At 51.4% G+C, this 25,375-nt stretch overlaps 7 protein-coding genes across 7 annotated transcripts; 3 read left to right on the top strand and 4 right to left on the bottom strand.

Moving 5' to 3' along the window:
• Positions 1-2,031: 2,031 nt before the first annotated feature.
• On the top strand, positions 2,032-3,246 carry BKA67DRAFT_593083 (Alpha/Beta hydrolase protein; the record flags this gene model as incomplete). Its single annotated transcript, XM_046104901.1, has 3 exons — positions 2,032-2,247; positions 2,311-2,538; positions 2,602-3,246. The coding sequence occupies 3 exons, from the start codon at positions 2,032-2,034 to the stop codon at positions 3,244-3,246; spliced, it is 1,089 nt and encodes a 362-aa protein (XP_045957237.1).
• Positions 3,247-4,078: 832 nt separating this feature from the next.
• Positions 4,079-6,601, bottom strand: BKA67DRAFT_536660 (kinase-like domain-containing protein; the record flags this gene model as incomplete). The annotated part of the gene is made up of 4 exons (XM_046100197.1): positions 4,079-4,338; positions 4,391-4,536; positions 4,586-5,177; positions 5,377-6,601. 4 exons carry the CDS (start codon positions 6,599-6,601, stop codon positions 4,079-4,081), a joined length of 2,223 nt encoding a protein of 740 aa, XP_045957236.1.
• A 1,054-nt stretch (positions 6,602-7,655) lies between these two features.
• On the bottom strand, positions 7,656-8,516 carry BKA67DRAFT_659609 (uncharacterized protein; the record flags this gene model as incomplete). The annotated part of the gene is made up of 3 exons (XM_046107472.1): positions 7,656-7,734; positions 7,840-8,354; positions 8,421-8,516. 3 exons carry the CDS (start codon positions 8,514-8,516, stop codon positions 7,656-7,658), a joined length of 690 nt encoding a protein of 229 aa, XP_045957235.1.
• Positions 8,517-9,051: 535 nt separating this feature from the next.
• BKA67DRAFT_593081 (DNA polymerase alpha/epsilon subunit B-domain-containing protein) lies at positions 9,052-11,421 on the top strand (the record flags this gene model as incomplete). The annotated part of the gene is made up of 1 exon (XM_046104900.1): positions 9,052-11,421. One exon carries the CDS (start codon positions 9,052-9,054, stop codon positions 11,419-11,421), a length of 2,370 nt encoding a protein of 789 aa, XP_045957234.1.
• Positions 11,422-12,763: 1,342 nt separating this feature from the next.
• BKA67DRAFT_536657 (glutamate-cysteine ligase) lies at positions 12,764-15,083 on the top strand (the record flags this gene model as incomplete). Its single annotated transcript, XM_046100196.1, has 6 exons — positions 12,764-12,774; positions 12,848-12,920; positions 12,977-13,042; positions 13,095-13,243; positions 13,296-14,004; positions 14,058-15,083. The coding sequence occupies 6 exons, from the start codon at positions 12,764-12,766 to the stop codon at positions 15,081-15,083; spliced, it is 2,034 nt and encodes a 677-aa protein (XP_045957233.1).
• Positions 15,084-21,917: 6,834 nt separating this feature from the next.
• On the bottom strand, positions 21,918-22,633 carry BKA67DRAFT_305934 (GATA zinc finger-domain-containing protein). Its single transcript, XM_046096110.1, has 2 exons — positions 22,362-22,633; positions 21,918-22,310 (listed from the first exon to the last, which is right to left on the bottom strand). The coding sequence occupies exons 1-2, from the start codon at positions 22,551-22,553 to the stop codon at positions 22,137-22,139; spliced, it is 366 nt and encodes a 121-aa protein (XP_045957232.1). The 5' UTR covers positions 22,554-22,633; the 3' UTR covers positions 21,918-22,136.
• BKA67DRAFT_305959 (uncharacterized protein) lies at positions 22,634-23,963 on the bottom strand. Its single transcript, XM_046096111.1, has 2 exons — positions 23,598-23,963; positions 22,634-23,528 (listed from the first exon to the last, which is right to left on the bottom strand). Exons 1-2 carry the CDS (start codon positions 23,627-23,629, stop codon positions 22,718-22,720), a joined length of 843 nt encoding a protein of 280 aa, XP_045957231.1. The 5' UTR covers positions 23,630-23,963; the 3' UTR covers positions 22,634-22,717.
• Positions 23,964-25,375: the final 1,412 nt, after the last annotated feature.

Here is a 25,375-nt window from a genome sequence, read left to right as displayed (position 1 = left end):
CAAATTGTTAATCTACAAACGGCTATAATAATCAAGCCAAGGTCAATAGAAAACAAACCAATAAGTAAAACTTTCTTTCCGTCATGTCAACTCATGCGGCTATCAACTTTGGTATGACTGCTACACAACGAACGAGCGCTTGATTGGAAAAAGAAAGGCATCGGCAGGCAAGATGGGCATGAGATTAGTAACAATATGACCAGTTGAACTGTAGCATTCCAACAAGTTCTTGTTACCAAGGTGTGGAATTCCATCACAAACGGCAGCTAAGTCCTACCAGGATCGGGAACAACCTACCAGTACAAGGTGACTGGCTCGCACTCAACAAACAAGATAGTTGAATTACAAGGATGGTAGCGAACATTATGGCCTAGTATCATCTCATGAAAAGCTCTGGCCGTTGAAGTCCCGTTAAGCATACGCTTATACAACAAAAATCACAACGGCTTTTTGTATCCCATTTACTAATTATGGGTCAGCCTCGGAAAGCTCAGTGTCAACTCTGTTCTTACTAAGTATTGTAGACGCATTGGTTGACGAGAGTCAGCGCACTGCCAACCTCCCTTCGGTATATCCCGTTATGTGTGAAGGTATGGCTCCCACGATACGCAGCCGAGATGTTGTTGTTCTCCCATACAAACTCAACTTGTTGTGAATGCACTTCGACCTAGCATACGGCATATTGCGACCATTTTGATATAACTAGATCGTTTGAATAGATACAATAATGTCAATGGACTTACGTTTGAGAAAATTGTTGTCTCGAGATATGCATCTTGGGAAGTACCGATGAGACTTACTCGCTCAAGTTGAATGCCTGACCGTGGCGCCTTCGCATGACAAACCTGGAACCCATGCGGGCAATGGCTGAGAATCACAGGAACCCAACAAGGATTTATGCCTCCTTCGAATCACTAGTCATTACCATCTTGGGCTTTGGAGAACCGAGATGAATGTTGAATGAGTGTATCATCACCAAAGTCGAACCCAGGACAGATCGCTGAACATGGTTCTAGGGCGAGCTGGAAGGTTTGTGTTCGGTGCTATAAGCTTGAGATTGTAATAGGTCAGAATGTTATCTCGTAGCAATATTTTTTACTGAGGCAGAGATTGAGTAGACATAACTCCCTAAACATTGGGCCGTTCCTCACCAGACATCTGGGGTTGACCACTATGATTTGAAGTGTTCACCGACGCACACGATTGGGGCCAATCGGTTGATTCAAGTGAGGTTGTAATTGTAAATGAATTTTCTTTCTATCTGCGAAAATAAGGAGGAATTGAATTATACGATGTAATTATCCCCTTGCACTAAAATATCTCACTTCTAAACCCAAAAGACCGAGACTGCAAGGGCAGCCAATAACAGTTGTGCCCGACACTAAATATGATGTGATATCTCAAAACCATATACGGTCACAGGCAATACATATCTCTTTTGAGCTTCTCTCAACTAGAGCTGACGATCGCGGTTGAATCCCCGCGGGCTTTGAAATGAGTTATGTCCTCCCATTAGTTACGGAAGTGACTTGTCGTGTACCAACATCGGTTTTTATGGCACCATTTTTGCTATTTCTTGATTTGATAGCCGGATCTCGCCACTCTTTGATCTTGATCGTATTTAGGCATTCCCACCGAGGCGATATCAAACTGATTGTCGCACGGTTGTGAGATTAGGTGCCAGGAGGAGTTCAGATCGAGAACGAATGAGGCCGCGGTGATCGGCTCAAGGGACTCGATGTAACCCCAACGAGTCCCAGCGGCCTGCATGTCCTGTACGCCCTTGAAATCGATGTTGCTCGCAAGCAAAATCATCCTTGCTTAACGGATGGTCACATTGACGGCTGCTTTTTCTTTCTTTTCTTTCTCGTTCCATATTTCTTGCCATCCTCCTGGATCTGATAACATAGTATTCCTGACACAGGTGTGATGAGAAAATTGCCAACTCGATCTTCCATTGTCGGCCCGCTTCTGATATCTCGAGCCACAATGAATCGCAATCGCAATCACAACCATTTTGCGCGGGCAAGTATGACCGCATGGTACCTTGTTCTGGCATTCGTTACACTCGCTTCGGCCCAAGAAGCCCTGCATGCGCGCGAGTACTTCTTTGTGGGCGGCCAATATGTCAACACGCCTTCTGGTATACTGTTTCAAAACCAGATGTACGTAGAGAAATTGAGCCCACCCAAGATCACCCAGCGCTATCCGATCATCTTCCTACACGGTGGTGGCCAGGACGGCTCGGTATGTGACAGGTGCATTTTCTTGTTGTTGTTCGTTATGGAGCAGGGCTCATTCCGACCGTAGAACTTTCTGAATAAACCCGATGGAGGCAAAGGATGGGCCTCTTGGTTTCTGGAGAAAGGATACCAGGTCTACATTGCGGATGAGACCGCTCGCGGACGGTCTCCATGGAACCCCACCGGCAATTCCCCGATAGCGGTTTTCACGACCGAAAAGATCACGTCACGCTTCACAGCCGTGCAGTCCTCGACCCTTTGGCCACAGGCCAAGCTCCATAACCAATGGCCGGGCGTAGGTATTGCCCTCCACAGAATGTGTCCGCCAGTTTACTAACGTTTCGGGCACAACTCAAAGACTGGACTACCAGGCGACGCGGTTTTCGATGCATACTATGCTTCCGTCATCCAAGGTATCGCCGACGGGACTGAACAGGAGCGGGCGATGAAGGAAGCCGGCGTTGCGCTTCTCGACAAGATCGGCCCTTCCATCTTGATCACCCACTCGCAGGGAGGCTTGTACGGCTGGGCTATAGCCGACGCGCGACCGACCAAGATCAAGGCGCTGATCCAGGTCGAACCCAAGGGCCCACCATTCCAGGAAGTCATATTTTCCACCGAATTCACCCGGCCATGGGGGCTCACATCCGTTCCACTGACGTACAGTCCCGCGCCGGCGAATTCATCAGCGCCGCTGGCCACACGAGTTGTCGCGGCCCCGACGAGCAACTTGACAGACTGCATACTCCAGGCCGAGCCGGCAAGGAAGCTACCCAATTTGGCCAAGGTGCCCATCCTCATAGATACCGGCGAGGCCTCGTATCACGCCATGTACGATTACTGCTCCTTCCTCTTCTTGAAGCAGGCAGGGGTCGAGGCCGAGTTTCTCGAGCTGGGCAAGGCGGGTATACACGGAAACGCACACTTACAGTTCATGGAGAAGAACAGCGATGTTATTGCCGCGAAGCTGCACGAATGGATCTTGAAAACAACTTGTGCTTAAGATCTTTCTCTGGCCAAGTGGATATGTACCATGAAAGATAACCGATCTCGTACATACTGTGTTGTAGTGTTTGGGAGGATATGCATATGAAGAATATGGGAGGACTGTCCGCGACGACAGGCATCGCATTTGTGCCCAAAGTAAGAAGTATCTTACAGGTGCTTTTCAACGGGCAGTGTAGGTTGGTCAAAAACCGTTCAAGAATGAGCTGATTGCCTGTTCCAGCTACGCCCTTCCTCATGCTGAACATTCATAACACCTCGAGGCAGGAAACAAAAACGTACACAACGTGCATAGATATAATTCATCGAGACATCTGTACACCTAAAGAAGTGTACAAGAAGCTTCAACAATAGTGCATCATGGAGTGGACATGTCCTTGTAACCCATCACAAAGTCAAAGAAGAGGTTTCGTTCCGAGTAAAGCATTGTTCTGATCACTCGAATCATTCCTAACCAACAGATCAACTTCCCTCGGGGTATACGTTGTAAACTCCTCCAAAATCATGGATGTTCCTGAACTCCGTCCGCAATAATTTCGCACCGCCGTACCATGAGATTCCTGAAGCCTTTACAGCGGCTTGTTCCCGAATTTTCGATTGTATATGCAATTTTGATGACTGTACCGTGTTCCCAGACCGGCGAATGACCGGCGCGATGCAAATATGATGATGCAGAATGTGATGTTAGGCTTTTTGAAAAAGCAAAACGAGGCCACGATCGAGTACTCCCGCGGACCACATGAGCGTACATGTGAGGTTTAGTTGGTAAGCGTCTGCTGCATCGCCTTGGACGTTTGCGCGGGAGGGCCATCATTGCGGCAATGGAGTAACTAGTCCGCTTCCGCAAGCTGAATAATGAGTTTAGCTGCCATGTCGAGGAATGGGAACGGGCTCATGACGTCTTTCTCTTCAAGCATAGAACCGTCCTCCCGTTCGTAGCCGGTGCACTTGAAGTCGACAAGATAAACGCCATATTCCATTTCGTAGATCTGGATTTCCATGCGCATATTGACGAAGTCCTGCTTGCGGTTATCGAGCACAGAGAATGCATGAGTGATATCCTCGCCGTCTCCAGCATGCTTGCAAATATCTAGTGCCTGTCAGCTGTCAAGAAAGTGCAAGCGGTAAATTGAGCGTCGTACCTTCTTTAGTCCAGCGGCAAATAATATGCCAAGGATCTGCCGGGAGCTTGTAGTACTTCAGCGGATCAAATGTCGCAAGATCAATGTCCTCGGGCCTAACCCCATCGTATGGATTGCTGCCAGTCGACTTCTTCTTGTAGCCGCTCCTAGTCTGGTCAGCGTTGCCATCATTGACACACATTTGGCTGTACTCACTGCTCGTTTTCGGGCCCATTAAGCTCGTCGTATTCTTCATCCACGACCCAGCTAGCATTGAGCTTATGCAGAGCCTTGTAAATGCACAGCAATGCCTCCCAAGGTGCATTCCTCGAACGGATACCGAATTGCCAACGGACGGGCTTGTTCTTTTTCGAGGCAACTGGAGTCATAGGCGCCGGGCGAGTCTGGCTATCTACAAGTGAGCCCTTCGTATGTGGCTTGAGACGGCGGACTGCCTCTTGTTGCTCCGCGGGAGTCCTTGGCTGTAGAGGCACGTCTGGAACAGGTTCGGTATCGAGGACTTCCTCACTTCCGGCCAAATGTCGTTCCAGGTGCTCTTTGTGGAAAGCAGGTAAGCTGGTTGGCAGAATCCCGATCTTGCTGACGTAGCCCCGTGGTGAAGCACTGGTAACGGTCGATGCGTTCGACCTCGTAGAGTCAGCCAGCGGACTGGCGGCAGACTCGGGGTCCCCATCCTTGCCTGAGGCATTGTGTAGGGTTGCACTGATACTGGCCATGTGTTCTTCATGGTTGGTGGTCGGTGGTGATGTAGCAAAGTATGGATTGTCATTGCCCGTTCCATAAGCAGCTAAAGAGGCAATGTTAGCCTTTTCCACCAGCTTCAAGTTGTGCTATGGCCTGAAAGGGTACAAGCTAAGAAGTTGTAGTGCACAGCACAGTCCTCGTCGAATGGTTTGACACGTGTCGAGCATGGCTATACGAGCAGTCTAAGTTGTGGCAGGATCCGTTCAAGGCAATGGCGTATGGAGATGGGCTGGTGGACTTACGGTTCACTTGCATAAGCTTATTCTCACGCACAATCATGTAAGCATCTTTAATGGCCGAAGGCTCATCAGCTCCCAGAGCCTCCTCAACATCTTGCTTGCCATAACCCATAGTCTTGCTGATCTTGTCAGTGACCTCGTTGTGCAGCTTTTCTTGGACTTTCTGCGTCGCATGCGGAGCAATGTCACTGGGCTTGATGGCCTTGTTAGGATCAACTCCGGTATTGAGGAATTCCTCGAGCGGGGGGGCCAGGTATGAGGGCAGATCGTGTGCGAACCAAGGATCTTGCCGGATCTCCTCGATCGTGACTCTCTGCACGGGATTAACAACCAGCATCTTCCGGATCATGTTGGCTGCGCCGGATGGGCACCAGGAGGGTATGGTAAAGACACCGCGCTGGATCTTGGCGAACAAGCTGGGGATATGGTCATCGTCAAAGGGCAGTCGTCCTATGAGTAGCACGTAAAGAATGACACCACAGCTCCAGACGTCGACTTCTGGTCCAGCATAAAGCTTTCCGCTAATAACCTCGGGGGCGGCGTAGTTGGGACTTCCGCAGCTCGTCTTGAGGAAATTACCGTCTGTCATGATATTGCTCAAGCCAAAATCGGCAATCTTGACGTTGAGGTTCTCGTCCAACAGGAGATTCTCGGGTTTGAGGTCACGATGGACGACCTTGTGCCTGTGGCAGTACTCGACGGCACAGATCATCTGCTGGAAGAAGCGTCGGGCCTTTTCCTCCTGCATTCTGCCATGGGAGACAATGTAATCAAACAGTTCCCCGCCGGCGTACTCCAGGACCATGATAATCTCGGCACTGGTCTTGATGACGGTGAAGAGCTTGATGATGTGAGGGTGTCTGAGAAGCTGTAGATACTCGATCTCTCGCTCGACGCGGCCGACCATGTCGCGGCTAATGAGCTTCTTGCGGGATATGATCTTCAGGGCGACCTGCTGGCCGGTGCTTCTATGCACGGCGAGCTTGACCTTTCCGAAGGATCCCTCGCCCAGCGTCCGGATGATGTTGTACTGGCCGACCCGCTGCTCGGTCCTGCCCTTGTCGCGAGGATGTTGGGCAGCCGCGGCGGGGTAATTGCTCGAGCTCTGATTGCCATTGCTGGGGTCGGTGGTCGTGGACGTGACATTGATCTCGGGCACTCGACGGCGAATTTGGGACGGCGACAAGGAGATGGAGAGCTCCTCCTCGTCGAATGGTCTGGGCGCCATGTTCGAGGAGGACGATGTGGCCTCGAGGTCAACGGCGAAGCAACTGATGGACGGTGGGGGTGGGCAGTGTCTGCAGGTATCGCTGGACACACAGAGGCCTGAAGTTATCGCAGGTCGGTCGTCATTCCAAAAGCTCTATGGTCCGGAGTACAGAGTGCGGAGCGTGAATACTTGCTCCAAATCCAGATGGGAACCAAACGAGGGGCCGGGCTCTGTCTCTCTTCTGGCGCTGGTTGTCTTTTGACAGTGGACGTGCGGGCAAGAGGCCAGCTGACCGATCGCATTATGGACAGGTAATAAAGATTGCATAGAGCCCCTCGATTGGCTGCTAGCGCCTCAGCAGTTGTGACACCCCCTAAACATTGGGCGCCAACATACTAAGGTTCAAAGATTAGATTGAGCTCCAGCGGTGCGGTGCGGGTCGCCACGGTGCCACCAAACCTAACGTTGCTGTGCGTGTACAGTAGTTTGGTGGGGAAGCGAGGGGAGGGGCGGCGAGCTTGGATAGACAAAGTAGGCTCGGTGCAGGCTTCCGGGAATGTCTCGCCTCGGGTGGGCGCTGCTGCGTCTCGAAAAGTTGACAAGTCACAATATTGGGAGCTTGACGACATGTGTTCCTCAGGTTGGAATCCCAGTCTAGCTGTGAATGCAAATACCGGCCTGCGGGCGGGAAATGGTGGCCAAGATGTGACTGGTCGTATAAGGGACTTGTTGTTATGTTGATCTGGACTTTGGGGCACTCCTTACAGGCGGGCTAGCAGTCTATAGTGGTGGGTGGGATCCAATGTTGGCTCTCGGGCTCCCTGTACCCAAGCATTACTAATAGTTACTATTGTTCTGGCTAATACTATTGTTTTTTTTTGCGTGTCAGAATATCGAGCTTCAGCCACCAATCACACAAAACTCATCAAACATGGAGACGTCGTCCAGGCGTGGGTAGGCCGACCCAGGTTGCCGTAATGTTCAGCATTCTTGTACACATATATACAGTTTCAGAGGATCCACGGCAGTGCAGTGCTCCCAACGCGGTTATGGCTGCTGGGGTTGAATCATTTCAACGGGCTTTTGTTTTTTCTTCCTCTTCCTTGAGCCTCTCCACGAGCTTGGCTCGCATGAAGTCGCTTAGACCGAGACTATGAGAAGATGGGATATTAGTCAGCTGCCTTTCAGTGCTAGGGCGAGTAGCTAGACCTCAGCAGCCGCGGGCGGAGGAGCAACCGGGGAATGGCAGCACTTACATGCCCTCATTCGTCAGAAGGCGATACGTTCCACTAGGCTGAAACTCGCCAACAATGACACCATGGCCGTCGACCTCGACGCTGCCGAGTATATCTTCTGGCCAAGCTATCCGACCATAGTCCGGTGGGTTTCGAAGATCCGACAGATGGACGTGACCTCCAACTCCGGCACCACCTGCGCCCCCCTGGGCACTGGCACCGCCGGCTCCCCCGCCGCTGGCCTGCCCTCTTCTCCTTTTGGATTGCTGTGGGGCGGCAAAGAGACCGCCAGAGCCTAGAGTTGCGCCGCCGGGACCTGCGAAAGCTTGGGCTTGGCTCTGGAGGAGGGGGTCTTGCGCTGCGTGCTTGGATAGGACATCGTATAGTATGGACAGGAAGTTCTTGTTTTCGGAGAAGGATCGCGTCGTGGGAGGGTCTTCGGTAGAGGTGCCAATCGCTAGCTCGGTGGAAGGTGGACTCGTATCCAGGTACGTGAGGACATGGTTGTTGTGCAGACCCGTGCTGGGAAAGACTTTCTATGGCACGCAGACGACGGTGAGCGGCCGAGGGTGAATTGCACTGGGAAATGTCGCATTACTCACGATGTGCGGGTTGGACGAAAGAGTAGATACCAGACGACGTGAGGAAATGCTCTGAAAGGCCGGCGCAGCTCGTCGCCTTAATGTTGTCAGCAGCATGATGTGATGGAAGGGTGTCAATGGCGGCATTGAGGTTGCTGAAGCTCCCAATTTCACGAAGCGATCACTGCTGGAGCTCTGGCTTATCGGCCAAAAACTTGCAAGCTTGTATGCAAGTTCACCTTGCCGCTAAGTCGAGTTGGCAGTACACTAACCTAACCTAGGTTACAGCAGGCTAACTGCCCAAGAGCTCAGCCGTGCTGACGTCGTCGGTGGTCTTTAACTCGAGTTGCTGGGCTGCCAGGGTCGCCTCGGAGCAGCAGGGTCCAGGTCCCAGGCAGGTCCAGGCGCTGCCAGCCTGTTGGTGGGGTCCCAGCAGCCAATTTACGCGGTGCCCCCCTTGCCCCCTCGACCACCGCGTCGCAGGACGCGTCGACTAGAGTGTTTGTCTTGGAAACAAAGTATCCGTACACTTTTCGAAGCATTTCGCGACGGTTGCACGTGCAAGTGTTTGCCTGGGATGCCAGAACTACACAGCACTTGCCATTGTGTTTAGCCGAGTCAAAAGATGCATTCGCGGAAGCCCCAGGCGCCCATGTTCGATGCCAGGACCCCCAATCCCAAGGCTTCGGCTTTGGCTTCGGCTTCGAACCCGATCCCCTCCTCGTCGCCAGCGTTTGCGACACCTGCTGCAACGCTGAAGCCTTTTTCGGTTGCGCCCACAAAGGCCACCATACTGCCCATATTACTTCCGCCGCCGACCCTGAGGCCCTTGGCCTTTCGCACTTTCACCAAAAAACACAGCCTGACCCTCACCTCCTCCGCCTTGCAAGAGCTGGCCACCTTCATTGGGAGGCATTGCGGTTCAGCATGGCGCGAGGAAGGTCTGGCCGAAAAGGTCTTGGAAGAGGTCGCCAAGGCGTGGAAGAACCGCAACGGGGGGGTCATCGTCGACGGCGCCAGCAGCGAGCTCAAAGATATCCTGAAAACCCTCGAGGGCAACATGACTGGCGGCAGGATAGCTACCGGCCGACAGCTGAGCAGGCAGAACAGTCTGGCCATCGATATCCTGGACGAAAGTGACCTCTCCAACACACGACTCGGAATACGCCCGGCGACGTTGGCCCGGGATGACAGCAACAGAAGTTTTGGCATGACCGGCCTGGATATGCAGGAGGACCATGCAGGTGACGAGGACGGACTCGACGACCCCAAGGAGTGGTCCAAAGTAGTCAATGCCTACGAACAACCCAGGATGGTCTACAATGTCTCCAAGAAACACTTCGAAAGAGATTCTTCAAAGCCATCATTAATGCCTTCGGCCGCCCACAAGACCGCTCTCTTCAGAAACAGGTACAATGTCATACACCAGCGACTGCTCAGGAACGAGTCGTTCCAGACTTCGTCCGTAGCCTCGGCGAAAGCAGCGCCGCCTTCGTTGAACCGATCAGACTCCTCTGCGACCACGGCCCAACAAACCTACAAGATCACCCCCATCGCGAACCTCTTGGGTCGCCATGGAAGTCACCATATGCTGTTGGGCCTTTTGTCCATATCTCCTACGGGTACATTGACCATAAGTGACTTGACAGGTACCATTTCACTCGACGTCACAAAAGCGAAATCAATACCTGAAGATTCGGCTTGGTTTGCGCCAGGCATGATCGTTCTCGTGGATGGTATATACGAGGAAGAGGAAGAGTCCGTGGGCAAAGGCCTGGGGGCAAGCAATGGCATAGGCGGCATAATAGGGGGTCAGTTCCAGGGCTTCTTCATTGGACAGCCACCGTGCGAGAAGCGGAAAGCAACACTCGGAGTCAGTGGCCCGGACGGTGGCCCGGACCACACCGTAGGGGGTGGCTTCGGCTGGATTGACTTCTTGGGTGTGGGCAGCGAACGAGCTGTAGGGTCAAAGATGCGGAAAGTGGAGCAGCGCATTCTGCGACGTGCGTCAGGTGGTGGCCATGAGCCAAGTCGTGATCGAGTTGTCATTCTTGGCGAGCTGAATCTGGATCAGCCGCGGGCACTACAAGCCCTGCACAAAATTTTGACGATTTACGCTTCAGAACCCGAGGGACATTCCCCCATGACATTTGTCCTTACGGGCAATTTTACACAACATGCTGTCATGGCAGGCGGAGGCGCGAGTGGCGGCAGCGTAGAATACAAGGAATACTTCGACTCACTGGCATCTGTGCTATCGGACTTCCCGACGCTCTTGCAGACAGCCAGCTTTGTTTTCGTACCAGGGGACAACGACGGATGGGCGTCTTCGTTTTCCGCTGGGGCGGCAGTTCCACTGCCCCGAAAAGCCGTCCCAGACATGTTCACGTCACGCATCAGGCGGGCCTTCGCCACCGCAAACGCGGAGCCTGGTGTCAAGAAAGGTGGCGAGGCAATCTGGGCGTCGAACCCGGCCCGCCTCTCGGTATTTGGGCCTACCCACGAGATGGTGCTGTTCCGGGACGACATGTCTGCGCGTCTACGGCGGACAGCTGTGCGCCTCAGATCATCAAAGCCCAGCAGTGAAGACCAGGAGAACCAAGCATCCCCTAACGAGTCGGTCGAAGACGTCGATATGACCGGAGCTTTGCATGATCAGCAACCTGTGGCGGAGGCTATGGACGTTGACGCGATTGCTGCTAAGCCTACGACGCCAGAGATAGCATATGACGTCCAGGCGGCACGTAAATTGGTCAAGACGGTCCTGGACCAGGGATACCTCGCGCCGTTCAGACAGCAGATACGGCCGGTTCATTGGGACTATGCGTCGGCTCTACACTTGTACCCGCTGCCTACGGCGATGGTTCTGGTAGATGCGACTGCGCCACCGTTCTGCATCACCTATGAAGGCTGCCACGTCATGAACCCTGGCACCATACTGGTAGCCGGCCGGAGAGGGGTGGGACGATGGGTCGAATATGAACTGGGAGGCAAGGGCAGAGTTAGGGAATGTATGTTTTGATGGTCGTACATTCGGTAGATCAGATGTGTTACAGACATGAGCAATAAAATATTCTCACATTCAAATCACCATGACCACAACATGATTTTGTCAAAAGTAACCAGGCATCACGCACTTTGGGTAGTTGGCCAGTCCAATGGTGGGTACAATCACGATGCCTAATTACTCTGTACGACTGCCTACCAGGTAAACTTCATTATCAAGTATAATTCGGGATAACTCAAAGAGTCTCATGGCTTTCGAGCCTATTACGAGAGAAAGCCAACCGCATAACATAGAATAAAATAGACGGCTGTATCACAAGTAGACGCTTGAATTACACGGTTAACTGCGCGAGCTTTTGCATGCACAGCTTAGTCAGTATTCGAGATAGGATCTACACTAGAATCCATTCTCAGCTTTGCCATATACTAGTATGCACAGATCAACGGCTGTAGAGGCCGACTGCCGCCGCTGCCGCTGCCGCTACTCCCGCTAATGCCTATGTAAGCCGCGATGCGCCTAAACTCGGAGTCAAAAGTCGTGGAAAATTCGCGATAAAATGCTGATGATGTAATCGTATTTCTAAGCATCACATTCTAGTCTCCGGGCACCTCCATCGTCGGCCCCACATAGAGGGGATCGTGCAAGGGAGAGAAAGAAAACGAAGAAAAAAAAAGTCGTCTATGGGACAAGCGGTTGTGGACTGATCAACAAGAGGGGTTCCCTTTATTTTTTGACCCCCCCAAAGGCAAAGAGGTATAACATCCATCCCACGGAGTCTCGCCAATAACAAGCCCTCGATTATACGTTGGGCGCGACTATTCGGACCATTCGCAGAGCAGAACCATTACGTGCTCTGGCGCGGGGCTGACATCGCCATTCTAGGTCCCTGCCTCAGCCTGGTTTCTATTACTTGATTCGTGAGCCTCTGGGCATGAACTTTTAACCATTAGAGTTTTAAACCAAGTTGCGCAACGTGGGGGGATACCTTCATCCTCTTCGCAGCTGTGTTGGGGTAGTCCTCTGAGAGTGTTTTAATAAGAAAGCGGCAATCTGCTTGAGAGCATAGCCAGACTGCAGTCGAATTGAGTTTTCCTAGTAGCGGCAGCCCCGGATTTTCACTAAGCGCAGACGAGTTCCATCAGCTAGCGAATCTACGTCAGTCGTTGTCGCGGTCTCTTCGGTCTTGTCATTGTGTCTACTGATGCACTATTGTTGTTGTTGTTGTTGCTTTGTGAGACCACTCGGAGTCTACGGTTCAGTTGCAGATTCGCCTTCGCATTTCGGCTAAGCAAGATAAGCCTCTGCCAAGCTTGACATTCTCGGAATCTGTGATCAACGGCCACGGATAAGTGCAAATATGGGTTTGCTGTATGCTGTATTCTGCGGGCGCCGTACCGAGCCCTCAACGACGCGATGCGATTTGCTAATCTTGGCGGTATAGTGCGCTCGGAACGGCTTTGGATTGGCCAGATGCCAAACAGCATGCGCACAAGGTCAGGGAATGGGGCATTCAGGTATGCGGCCCAGCTTGTTAAACACAAAACATGACCAAAGATTGACACATCGAAAGCAACTGCTCGAAATCTGGAACAAGGCCAAAGGCAAGGAACGGGATGCTTTGCTGTGGGGTGACGAGGTACTGTTCGCAAGGTCACTGTCGTTGCATACACCCACTCACAGACGTGCAGGTCGAGTACTTGGTCGTCACATACGCAAAGGACGAGCCCAAAGTCCTGCTGTCGCTTCGTCAAGCCGATATCTTGAAGGCCTTGGCTGCCGATGAGGAACTCGTTGCCAACGGAGGAGGTGTTCCCGAGATTCAGGATTGCCAGAAGCAGTAAGAAACTGGCTTGAGGCCTCGTGATATCTTGGTGCTAAATACAAAGCAGGTCCAATCCACTTCCAGTGTTTCATCCTGAGTTTGGTAGATTCATGCTCGAGGCTACTCCTGGAAAACCCTGGGGAATAGGATTCAAGGAGCTTCTCGGTGTTGAGCCGGATATGAAGCTCCGGAGGAAGATCGCCAAGGATCACATGAAGTCGAACGAGTACCCGATCACGCTCACGACGTTTCCCCGGCTTGGTGTTCCCGGTGTCTTTACAGAACCTTACTATCCACCATCAGGGTCAAAACTGCGCTCGCAGTTTGTCCCGGATGAGATCGCTAACCCTCACATCCGTTTCCCGACACTGGCTGCCAATATTCGATGGAGGCGAGGTAGAAAGGTGCAAGTGAACGTGCCTGTCTTCCACGATCAAAATACGCCAAACCCCTGGAAGGACCCAACGGTCAACTATGATTTGCACAACTGGCCCGAAGATGATGATGTGCGGAATGGCGCCAGCCCGGATAACTTCATTCACATGGATGCAATGGCATTTGGAATGGGCAGCTGCTGCTTGCAAATAACTTTCCAGGCGAAAAACATCACGGAAGGCAGGAAGATGTATGATCAGCTGAGTCCACTGGGCCCGATCATGTTGGCTCTCACGGCAGCAACACCGATATACAAGGGCTTTTTGGCAGATACGGATGTTCGATGGAACCAAATCAGCAGGGCCGTAGATGACCGCACAGCAGAAGAGCTGGGAGAAAAGGTGGGTAGCTCTCAGGCGTCCCATATCTGACATGACCATACTAACTCAAGTAGCCGCTGAAAGAAAGCCGCTGGAGAATACCCAAGTCGCGATATGCATCAAACTCGACATATATATCCACAGACAGCAGACTCAGGCCGGAGTACATGGACCCCAACCTCATCATAGACGACGAAATCAAACAACAATTGCTTGATGGCGGCATGGACGACCGTCTTGCAACACACTTTGCTCACCTCTTCATCCGAGATCCCATTGTTATTTTCTCTGAGGACCTAAAGGAGCTAGACTTGACGAAAGCGGATCACTTTGAGAACATTCAATCTACTAACTGGCAACACATGCGGTTCAAGCCTCCCCCTGCCGGAAGTGATATTGGCTGGCGCGTCGAGTTCAGACCGATGGAAATTCAAATCACCGATTTCGAAAACGCAGCGTTCTCTGTGTTTATGGTTCTCATCACACGGGCTATCCTATCGTTCGATCTGAACTTTTACATCCCCATAAGCAAGGTGGATGAGGGCATGGAGACGGCACATGCCAGAAATGCCGTCCTGGAAAAGAAGTTTTACTTCCGCAAGAACCCGTTCCCTACCCGTCCGCCGCGGAGTGCCATGGCATCTGGCACCACCACGCCTATGATCAGCAGACCGCCGACACCCAGCGGCCCAGTAGAGGACGAGTATGCTCTCATGACCGTCGACGAGGTGATCAACGGCTCCAACTCGGAAGAGCACGACTTTCCGGGTCTGATCCCTATCGTCGAGAGCTACCTCGACTCCGTGAACGTGGATGTACAGACGCGCTGCGAGCTAGACACATACTTGAAGCTCATCCGTCTTAGGGCCAGTGGGGAGCTGTGGACGGCGGCGAAATGGATCAGGGAGTTTGTGGACAGGCACCCGGCCTACAAACATGACAGCGTTGTTGATGATGAGCTCAACAAAAGCCTGATCGGTGCCGTGATTGACATCACGGATCGAGAACAGATCGGCAAGGGCTGGAAGGGCCTAGATGTTCCTCACTTGGACAACTTGCTGGGAAATTTCAGGGGCGGATGCGGCGGTTCGAGTAAGTAGAGAGCATTTCAGCCTCGTCCGCGAGAAGGCAACCTCGGGAGACGGGATCCATACATGGTTCGAGACTTCGTCGACGGAAGGCTTCAACGGATCAGCCCTTGCCGGGAATATAGAGAGATAGTTTATAACTAGTCGCGTTTTGATGTTACCAAAAACCGTTACTTCGGCACGGCAGATTCACTAGCCTCGTTTCTATGTCCTGACGACCCAGAGGTACTTACCAGGTACTCGACGGCGCTAACACATTTGCCATGCGATTTGATTTTGTTAGTGAGCAGACCATTTTAGTCCCGATGTACTATGTATGGTGGCTTCTTGCTAGGTCCGTATTGGGAAACGCAGCGAAGAGAGCTGTCGCTGTTCCCCGTTTCGGTAAGAGTACGCACAACTCGCCAGAAAAGAAAGACATTACAGTGTGATGCCCAGATAGATCTGACGGAGCCTCGATCTGGCCCGTTTGTCTCTCAGATCTCAAGGCCTAGCTTTTGCGTGCCGCAGATACCGCGTTCCCACGCAACTGCAGTACATCAAAGACAAAGTTCCGCGCATGGGGATTCTAGTCTGCGAAAGGCGTGTGTTCCTGTTGGCTAGCGGCTGCCGTTAGATTGACATTGGCATAGACTGAGATGGCAGATCGGATCTGCGTGGGCGGTTCTAGACCTTTATTCTTTTATTATTATTATTCTTTTAAGATTTACAGCCGCATGTCTCTTTTCCATGTAGGGTACAGCTCATGCCCGGTCCAAGTACTACGTACGGCCAAGAGAGCAATGCAGCAGAGGCACCATGGTGTTAAGCTATGCAAGGTTTTCTAAGCCCATCGCATCGTGCTCCCCTGATGGTTTAGTTTCTCGACTGCATCAGCGCCCCCCATTGATTTGCATTCCGATGAGCTGTTGTTGGAGAATCTGGGGGGTTTCCAGGGTGCTGTCATGTCGAGATTGATAACACGACCACCTAATCTATCTGCACTCCAGAAGGGAGGGCGGGCGATTAGCGATTCTACAAGTAGTATAATAGAGTTTCAGTCGGTTTGATGGGCCGATTCACAAAGACCCTGCTTGTCGCCACAGATCATGCGACTGCACTACTCCATGCAGCCCAAAAGATCGTTTTGGCGTTTTGGCGTTTTGGCGTCTTTGAAGGGACAGGCAGCCCATGCACGCAGTTGGAACGCCCTGTACACTGTAGACATGGTACAGGGTGCTCAGGTGGCTCTGACGCGACACCAAACAATACTATGTGCATAAAGTATGAAAAGTGACTCGGGTAGTCCCAGAGCCGTCCGCTTTTGCCCTCAGAGATTCAAGTCTACGACCCCATGGATCATGATCCCGGATCTTGTGCGCCCTGATCTCCCGGCCCACTCGGACTGCATCTCGAAAGACTCAGATCTGTGCTCGGGTGTTGACCTCAGGTCAATTAAGGAAAAACTGGGCACTCTTGGCTCAGGGAATCGGCTGCGGTAATACGGCGGGCTAGAGGGCGAGCGCTAGGCTCGTACTATGTATGTACGCAGAGGAGTGTAGTGTATGATACTAGTAAGCAAATACACACCGAATATTCTGCGGGAGACGTTCGTTGTTGCGCAACGCTGCATCAGCTGCTTCTCCATTTCATAGCCGTCTGTAATGCTGCAACTTGAACGGCTTGGGAATAGAGGCTACATGATGAAAGAGAAAACACCTGCATCTGAAAAAAGGGTCCATTGGCTTCGTTCGCAAGCAAGAACCTTAACAGGACTAAATTACTTTTTCTCCATGGGTATAAGGTGTCTCCCGAGCCCCAATCACCAAGCCAGACACGTGAAGTCAAATGCCGTGGCGGACTCTTAGTGAGCAAACGTCTGCCGATTCGATGCAGGCAGAGGGAAGCCGGCGAGGCGCACTAGAAGGTTGAGCAGCCCACCATGAGCCAAAAGACCAAAGCCCCACGCGCGTGAGCCTAACAGCTTCTCGATGCTGTTCCCCTCTGCACAAACATCACACGTTATTGCGCGCTGGAGTACTATCCGCGCACTGTGAGATCTTGGACTATTCCTTCCAGCCGCGGATCATTGACGGCACATCGCTTAGGCATGTCTTAACAACCTGCTGGCGGGTTGGACCGGTCAAGGACGCTACAGGAATGAGCTCAGATCTGGTGATCGTGATACTCTCTAGCGGGGTGATAGCGCGACGGAGGTACATAAGATTCCCTGGCCCCAGCAACCTAGCAGGGTGGAGTTGGAAATCCAGATCTCGAGGTGATGGATTCCTCATCGCGATGCTGGGCGCGCGTGGGTGTATCCATCCGGACAGCTGCTCATCTGCCCGACGCAAGGGCGCTTTGGCTCAAGCTGAGCTTATCTGCTCTGGTACCAGTAACATTGGAGCTCGTGGTTGCGACCATGCTGAATCAGCTCTTTTCGCGTGCCGGCCGCGTGGCATAAAGAAGTAGAGATCTGCAGCGTCCAGACCATTTCCACAGACCCGACGATGAGGGAAGGGCTTAGCTGAAAATGACGTTGACAGTGTCTTAGGAAGACACGGTCGGCAAATTAGGATCGGTTAGAGGTGGCATGGCCTCTGGTTCCATGGACGATCTACGTGGAAACACTAAATAAAACTTAATGAGGTGATGAGACTTCTCTATGGCCAACGACTCCGTCAGAAATAGTCTTGATAGCGCAGCTCAGGATTCAGGGGAAGACTAATCCCTCGCGCTAGAAGATTCAGCAGCAATTCGATGTACTGTGTACAAGAACCGTAGTAACGTGGTTGGGAAACAGCCCAGAGTGGAGCTCTATTGCTTTTGTGAATGCGCCCCATATCGCGCGGAGTTTCTGGTGGTATGAATAAACGTGGTTCTTGGGGTTCTTAGCAAAAAAAAGAAATTTAGACATGGAAAGCTTGAACCCGAATACGGAAGAAGTATACTCGAGTTTCTTACCGACTTGAGTAAGTGGAGTTCCGGCTGATTAAGTGAGTCGATCAGCTAACCTGAACGGCTTGAACCCTATTCTGAAGCTAGCGATAAGGCAGGGGCACCCTTGTTACGAGATTTTTCTCCCCGAGATGTAAATTCCTGGAGGGCAGATGTGATCTTGATAGGTACGCAACCTTTTATAGCCTCGCCGGCAACTGATCCGGATCCCTGGGTCGGAGCGAAAGCGAAGCAAGGGCAAGCGTTGCGTGGTTTTCACGAACGTATGACGGAATGCGACGGCGCAGCTCAATCACAATTACAGATCGAAGATCACCCCATGGGACGGCCATCAGCCGAAGCGGAAGCTGTACATTCCGCTGAAGGGCCCTGATGATCTGCTCTGATACTTACGTCAGTGCTGCTGGCCCTTTCAATGCCGTCAATTAATGAAGTTACTTCATAGGCCTCTGGCTGGGACTGTACTGCGTTGGTGGCTAATTCAATAAACGAATTTTGGGGCTTGTATGCCGAGAGCTTTGTCGCTACTTCCACGTGGCTGCAGCTGAACTACACCAAGGATGTTTGGCCCACGAGAAACATTCAGGACCCAAGTTGCTCAGACGGCGCGCTTTTGAATCCATACTAACCAACCGCCATACCAAGCTGCCAAGTCTCTTGAGACGAAACGTTTTACATAAGTATTTCTTACGATCTGTGTGGTAGGTGATCTCAGACAGAGACTGTCAAACTCGAGAGGGGAAAGGAGGGGCGGGCGATGGCATCGATCTATGTTTCCCGCTTTTTTTTTTTGTTTGTTTTCCTTCGTGTGCCTATCTTGCATGCTGGGCAGTTCGAGACGAGGGCGCCTAAGACATAGCGGCACTCTTAACACGCCAAGCTATCTGAAAGTATCGGCGTCATCGGAACATCACAAAGTCACAATGTGTCAGGATTAAAAACTAATAAGGCTGGCCCTCACCATCTATCATGAACTGATCGCCACATGGGTATCACCAGCTACCCGGTAAGCCTTTATTGTGACCGGCAACGATGCCAGTTGGGGACATCCTCTGGTTATGTGTTTCAGTGATATTTCCTGCAACAGTAGTTTGACGTCTGACCATCTACGTAAAGGTTGGTAGAGGGGATCGATCTCGTAATGTCTTAGATACGTGTACGGAGTAAGGGGTCGCACACTTCCTTTGTTCCATAATTCTCAACGAAAGGGAACTTTTGAGGCCGAGACAATCAGAAACTGTGCATCCCGAAGAAAAATAAGACGAAGAAGAAATACAAACCGTTGCTCCTAGCTGAAGACGGGCAAGATCTCGGCCAAAAGTCCCCCTTCATCTCGGCGATGGAATCATAATAAAGTCATGTGGCGTAACGTCTTGCCTCGGGTTGACTTCGATCTGGTGGAATGAACCTTGCTTGCTTTGAGAAGCACTCAAAAAAGGTTCACTTCCACATCTGACAGCCACATTTTCGAGGGCGGCATAGAGATGCCTAAAGCAACTTTAAGTCTCCAGGCACTCACGAGAAAACGTGTCAGATGCGTGCCGGTATCGGTTTTTTTTTTCTCAACGGCCGGGCTGTACTTAGGTTGCAGTCCGTGTAAACTTTAAAGGCTAATAGTTGTTTAATATACTACGTCAATGCAAGTAGAATAAAAAGAAACCAAGGCCGATTTGCACTATACAACCCGAGTTCCGCACCAAAATAGTACAACATATGCAGAGGCAGCTTTGGGGAGGAGTCGTAGGAGCGCATCCCACCCAGTGGGAAGCTGCAGTCGGTGATTAAGTCAAATTCAGAACGGCGCCTATGCACTCGGTAGGTGACCCCTTACAGTTATGTTAATCGTGCCGCGCACTGCATATCAGCCTCTACACGATGAACGACTAGCCTACCGACATGTGGACAGAGGCAGCAATCTGCGAATGGGCGGCTATGCTCCAACTCTCAACCTGTGCGTCCAGGCCTCAGTGGCTCGCCTTCGTCCTCCGAGTTCACAGTTCACCCTCATCTCGTTGGGTAGATCTGTGGTGACACCGCCCTAACAGAGGAAAACGGGAGATCTAGAGAATCCGAGCTTGTAGATCCGCTTACTTGCATCTCAGCACGATGTAAGCTCGCGTGTCCCTCATGACTGACTAGTGTGATGAATTGGTTTCACGAGGAGATAAGGTCGCCCAAAAACAGAAAGAACGAAAAAAGAGACACGCTCATGTCTGACGAATCTCCCCGAATTGTTTCACTCCCCCACATCCCTTCTGCCGCGTTATGGTGTATTATATGCTCGGTTCCTCGCATCGCAAATCGAATGTTCTTTTCCGCAGACCGCAATGCAATCATCCGGTCATACATGACGCGAGCTGCCTCGTTGGTGCGCGACAAGATCGAGAACCGAGACGAGCCTATTTTTGAACAACATACCGTACCGTGGATGCGAGAGAGGATGAGCACCCAAGCTTTCCATCCACATACAGCTCTGCGTACGCTGGATTATGTTTTTATGCCTCACCAACCACTATGCTATACGTAGAACTGCCAGTCGGAAAGCTTTGACTCCTACGCATGCACCCGTAGTCTCGTGACATGTAACTGGTCTGGTGTAAACAGAACGTCTTCCACTGTTCACGAGTTCACTTAATTCCAATGCGTCCGGCGTGACGCAGGCTCAGCCCTGGCCGTTCTCTAAGAGAGGTCGACGGGATTTCATATTGAACAGCATATGGGCAGGACGTAGGACGTAATATTGTATGCACCAAGCCCAAAAACCGGCCGAGCAATATCGTCACAAGAGAAACAATCCATGTTATGCCATGCCGTGCAAGATGAGCTGCCTTAAGACATGGGGCGGAGCCACTTCATGCCACCTCGGAAAAAGAAATATTGTGGTAGCAGCGACCGCTTAAACATGTCGTTAATTATTTGTTTGCAGAGAGCGGGGACTTTTAGCACCGTCCCCCATCGGGGCCACCCTTCTCCCCTTCTCGGCGCCAGACCGGTTTCTCTAGCCGAACGGCGCAAAAGCAAAGTTTCGTCTAGGATTGCTTCTCAAGTTGAACAACAGGCCATCTTCTGCACTGTCATCTTGAGAGTTGACAGCTCACGTTGCACGACGAGGGGTCGGTTGTTTGGGGTGGCCAAGCCGTCCCACTACCCGCGACTAAGGCAAGTACTTGGTAAGACATGCTCACGATCTTGCAGAAGACGGCTCCTCATGTTACGTCCTCTTGAGGAAACTGGTTTAATGAATTGTGGCTTACTAAACTTACGACTGTTTGTGCTTGGTAAAGTTCCGTTCATGTGCACTGCCAACCAAAAGGGATCGTCATCGAGATGTATGAGAGATGACGTCCGGAATGGCAGTTGCTTGGCCATAAACCTAAGCAGGAGGTAGCGTACTAACAAAGACCTCCACACAGTGCCAGTAATTTGTTTGGATATTTTCATTGTCGATTGAATATGGAGCGTACTGACTTTTTTATTTTATTTTATTTTATCCAGAATGAATGTATTAGGGATCAGAAGCCTAGAAGCTTCGCAGCTAAACATAAAAAAGTTTCCAACAAAGTTGAATTTGCCCGGGCATATTCGACGGTGCTGTCGATTACCACGGGGAGGTTTTTTTTTTCTTTTTTCTTTCCTTTTCTGGACACAATCTCTCCTGTGTTCTCCTTCACTCGTGCATGTGTCCATAATAGTGAAGCCGAGAGGCAGAACCTCACCTTCTCTCATACTTCTCTATTTCCTCCCGCTTTTGTAAAATCCTTCGTGTCATGAGGTTTAGTCATCCCCGGATATCTCGATGCAATGAGGCGCACATGAACCTGTAATAAGGTGCAAAACGCCAGATGATGCCCTAGTCCTTCATGCCATTGTCCCAATATTTTCCCTGTAAAGAGAATAAAAATAAAAATAAAAAGGGTATATACAATCAAACTGCTGATCCGATAATGCAGCCAATATGCGTGCCGAAAATGGTGTAATTGTTTTCCAGCCGGGTATAATAATAACACGCTTCAACAACCAAGCCAATGCCGAAGCCGAAATATATAAATGACAGATTGTAAACCGTCGATAGTGTTCGATGTGGTGGTGGGTATGTGGATGAATGTGACGTACTCATCCAAGGCAGCACTATTCGACAGCTTTAGAGCGCATGGATCGTTGTTCCATTTGTCGTTTCCTCTCCAGCTTAGCGTAATGCAGACCACAAGCATTGCAAAGTGTTCTTGCACCATCAGGGCCGCGGCGCCATTCGGGAGTATCGATTCTGTTGCAGCTATGGCAACGTCCTGGCGGGGCAGCTCGCTACGTGTTATTAGCGTAATGAATACACCCAGAACTCAAATATGAACTTACGCCACGTCGTTTTTTTACTTCGCCGAGACCGTAATGTTGCTTCATGCCATCCCCGTACATGGAAACATCATCGTCCTCGTATGGCGCTCTGGCTTTGCCACCTTCGCGGGCTTTCTCGTGGGCAATGCTGCTGTTCACGATTTCCCTAATGTTGTCAAGAGTCTTCTTCAGGTAATCCGTGTTGTTTAGCATCTCAGCCACTTCTTTGTCTTGCGGTAATCGCTGAGGGATAGGCTGTCCCCCGTGTTGCTCTGAAGCAATATTGGCATAAGCCTCTGCAAAGTTGAAGATAGTCCTCGACATTCCCATGATCTAGTAGATGTGAGTACGATTCTGGTGACCAATGTGGCAAGTCATCATGTACTTACCCGTTGGAGGCAATCAGTATAACCCCAGGCCTCGAAATGACGGTTCAGAGCATTTGGGTCATATCGTCGTTGCATATTGTATTCCTCTTCGGGATGAACTGTAGGCCGTTGAGGGTCAAAGGGTGGTGGTACGGGAGGTCCCATATACCGCGGGGAGATTGGTGGCGCCTGCGAGAGAGGCAATTGTCCTGGCGGGAGCTGTCCGTTTGCAGTGTACGGGACCGGTGGGACATGAGAGCTGGAGAAACTACCGTTTCTTTGAGGATGATGTTCCGTAGGCCTTGCAGGTTCACGTGGCTCATGATACTGATGGTATCCTGGGCCTGCGACTCCACTATCGGGACGCTGAGCGAAGTGCGGCGGCGCAGGCCGAGGATCCGAGGCTGGTTCTGGGCGTGCTGCAGCCCCATTACCATATGAGGGCGGCGGCGGGGGCGGCGGTGGCAAGCTTGATGAGCCAGCCATGCTTGTCGGTGTTGTCGGTGTGTAGGTACTGGGCTTGGCACTGAACATCTCTGATATCGAAGGAAGGCTTTGTCTTTGCGATGGTTCAGAATCTTTCGAAGCCCTCCTCAAAGCATCTCCCTGACCGAGGATCCCGGACATTGGAGCTGGAGACGGATGCGTGTATGATTGAGAGAATGCCGAGTTGTGTGGGTGATAGGCAGAAGCCGGACTCATGAGTGCTGCGGCGGCCATGTTGGATTGCCGTTCTCTTGGGTATTGATCGGCAGGGTGCCGTGGGTGTTGGTTGAAAAGATCAGGTCTGGCGGCGGAGGTGCTGGTGGGAGTAAAACCACTATAAGAGGGAGAGGCAATAGTCAGCTTGTGTCCGGCCTACAGTATACGTGCTAGCTGAAAGACCGACCTTTGCCTAGTGCCAGATTCACCCGCGTCCATAGCGGGATGGACTACTGCCAGATGACGGTGCCAAATTCCCCAGCAGGTCACCTACAGACGATTCATGCGTCTGGCACGATAAACACTAATGGGTAGGGCGGTCGATCGGCTCTGGCGGAGATGAGCCGGCGCAGAACTCTGTCGCCTTTGCTGGCTGCACTGTGGACAGGTTCAGACAATTTGGCACAGCGCCTAGATTCTATAGCGGGACGGTTGGACAGAGCTATATATTGGTGCGATTCTCCTAGCCGCAAAATACGCTCGATACAACGGCGCGTGGCTGCGTTACGACTGTCGATGGAAGCGGTGGCGCTGTGTCGTCCAAGGTATCTACACCCTTGAGACCGCAAATGATTAGAGCAAGAAAGACAAAAGCATGTGGCGGACGGGAAGAAAGGGAAGCCGCCGTGTGTAATGTGTGTAGTGTAGGTGTGTGTGTGTGTGTCTGCGCGCTTCGGATCGAAATTTCTTCTTTTTTTTCTTTTTCTTTCCTTCTTCTGGATCCGTGCCCAATCTCAACCTTGGCCCCTTCAGAACAACCACGAGGATTGGCGGTGCTTCTTTTTATTGAGACATAGAGATCTCACCTTTTTCTTCGGAAGGTTGCCACCAAGTGGGTCAGGAGTGAATCCGCGAGAACGGACGATGGGATCTTGCTTTTAGTTAGAGGGGTCTAGCGTACAGCCGGCAATAAAACTAGCCTCTGTAACGTACGAGTTCCCAGGTTGCGATGTTGTGCAAATGGCCTCCAGCTCGGTACAAATGACAAGTCTTCAGCCTTAGTCCGCTCACCTATCATGTGCAGCTCGGTTCTAAGGTAGTATTGTTGATTAAGCGACCGTCAGGATTAAATACTGTGGTAGATCGAGGTCCGTGGCCGTGTCTGGACTCAGTCCGCGAGATGGGAAGGAAATCTTATCATGGACAGGGTAGGAATGCGAAGGGAGAAAGAGGAGGCGGTTCCTGGATGGCAAGAAGCACGCACGTAGCGGTGTTGGGTTTGAAAAAAAAAAAAATTTTAAAGTCAAAAAGACGAAAGGTAAGAAATGATCCTATGGTGGGTGTATGCAACTGTATGTACGGAGTATTGAGTGCCACCACGAGAAAATGAGCGAAGGTGAGTGGGCATAACGAGATCTCAACTGCATTTGATCCCATGCGATGACTGTCCCTGTTCGACCCATTATTGAGTGGGGAGAGACGGGCCTGGTAGATGGCCGGGGAACAAGGGTAGCCGCTGGAACGAGGTGTGGAAGGGGTGGTCGGGATCTCTTGTGGTCATGCATTTTACTATGTATCTTGACAAGATACAGTACGTATGGTATCGGGCAGGGCTGCTTGCTGCTTGCTGCTTGACAGGCTCAGGGGTGTAGATCGGGATCTCAACACACAGCTAACCTAGGGCTCTCCTCTCGGAGGCTGCAGCTTTAACGGCTGCAATGAGCGCCTCCCCAGTCATGTCCTGCCCAGACCTGAAAGACCTGGTTGCCGAAAGCAGCGATGGACGATCATTGAAAGCCCCAAAATGGAGTTTGTCAGTAACGAATTAAGAAATACTAGGCTGTGTGCTAGCGGCAAGATGGATGCATAACAATGACTTGTATCAATGATGTGCAACCTTCAACTGCGTAGAATTGGGCAGTCAAGGTGGACGAGCAAAATGCTTGCCCATTGGCATGCCTCAACACAGCGAGTTCCGGGCCACGTCGAAACGCTTACTTTAACACAATTGAGGTCCACATGATG

This window comes from Truncatella angustata (genome assembly GCF_020726525.1).
Source record: "Truncatella angustata strain MPI-SDFR-AT-0073 chromosome Unknown BKA67scaffold_5, whole genome shotgun sequence".
NCBI lineage: Eukaryota > Fungi > Ascomycota > Sordariomycetes > Amphisphaeriales > Sporocadaceae > Truncatella > Truncatella angustata.
This window is presented reverse-complemented; position numbering and strand designations above follow the sequence as displayed.

What these genes read in the sequence shown, in the direction of transcription:
- BKA67DRAFT_305934 (XM_046096110.1), bottom strand. Translation starts at nt 22,553, where the DNA reads ATGCTAAACAACACGGATTACCTGAAGAAGACTCTTGACAACATTAGG. An exon ending in AAGTAAAAAAACGACGTGGC is followed by an intron (nt 22,311 to 22,361) that starts GTAAGTTCATAT and finishes AATAACACGTAG; the next exon opens with CGAGCTGCCCCGCCAGGACG.
- BKA67DRAFT_305959 (XM_046096111.1), bottom strand. Translation starts at nt 23,629, where the DNA reads ATGGACGCGGGTGAATCTGGCACTAGGCAAAG. An exon ending in GAATCTGGCACTAGGCAAAG is followed by an intron (nt 23,529 to 23,597) that starts GTCGGTCTTTCA and finishes TCCCTCTTATAG; the next exon opens with TGGTTTTACTCCCACCAGCA.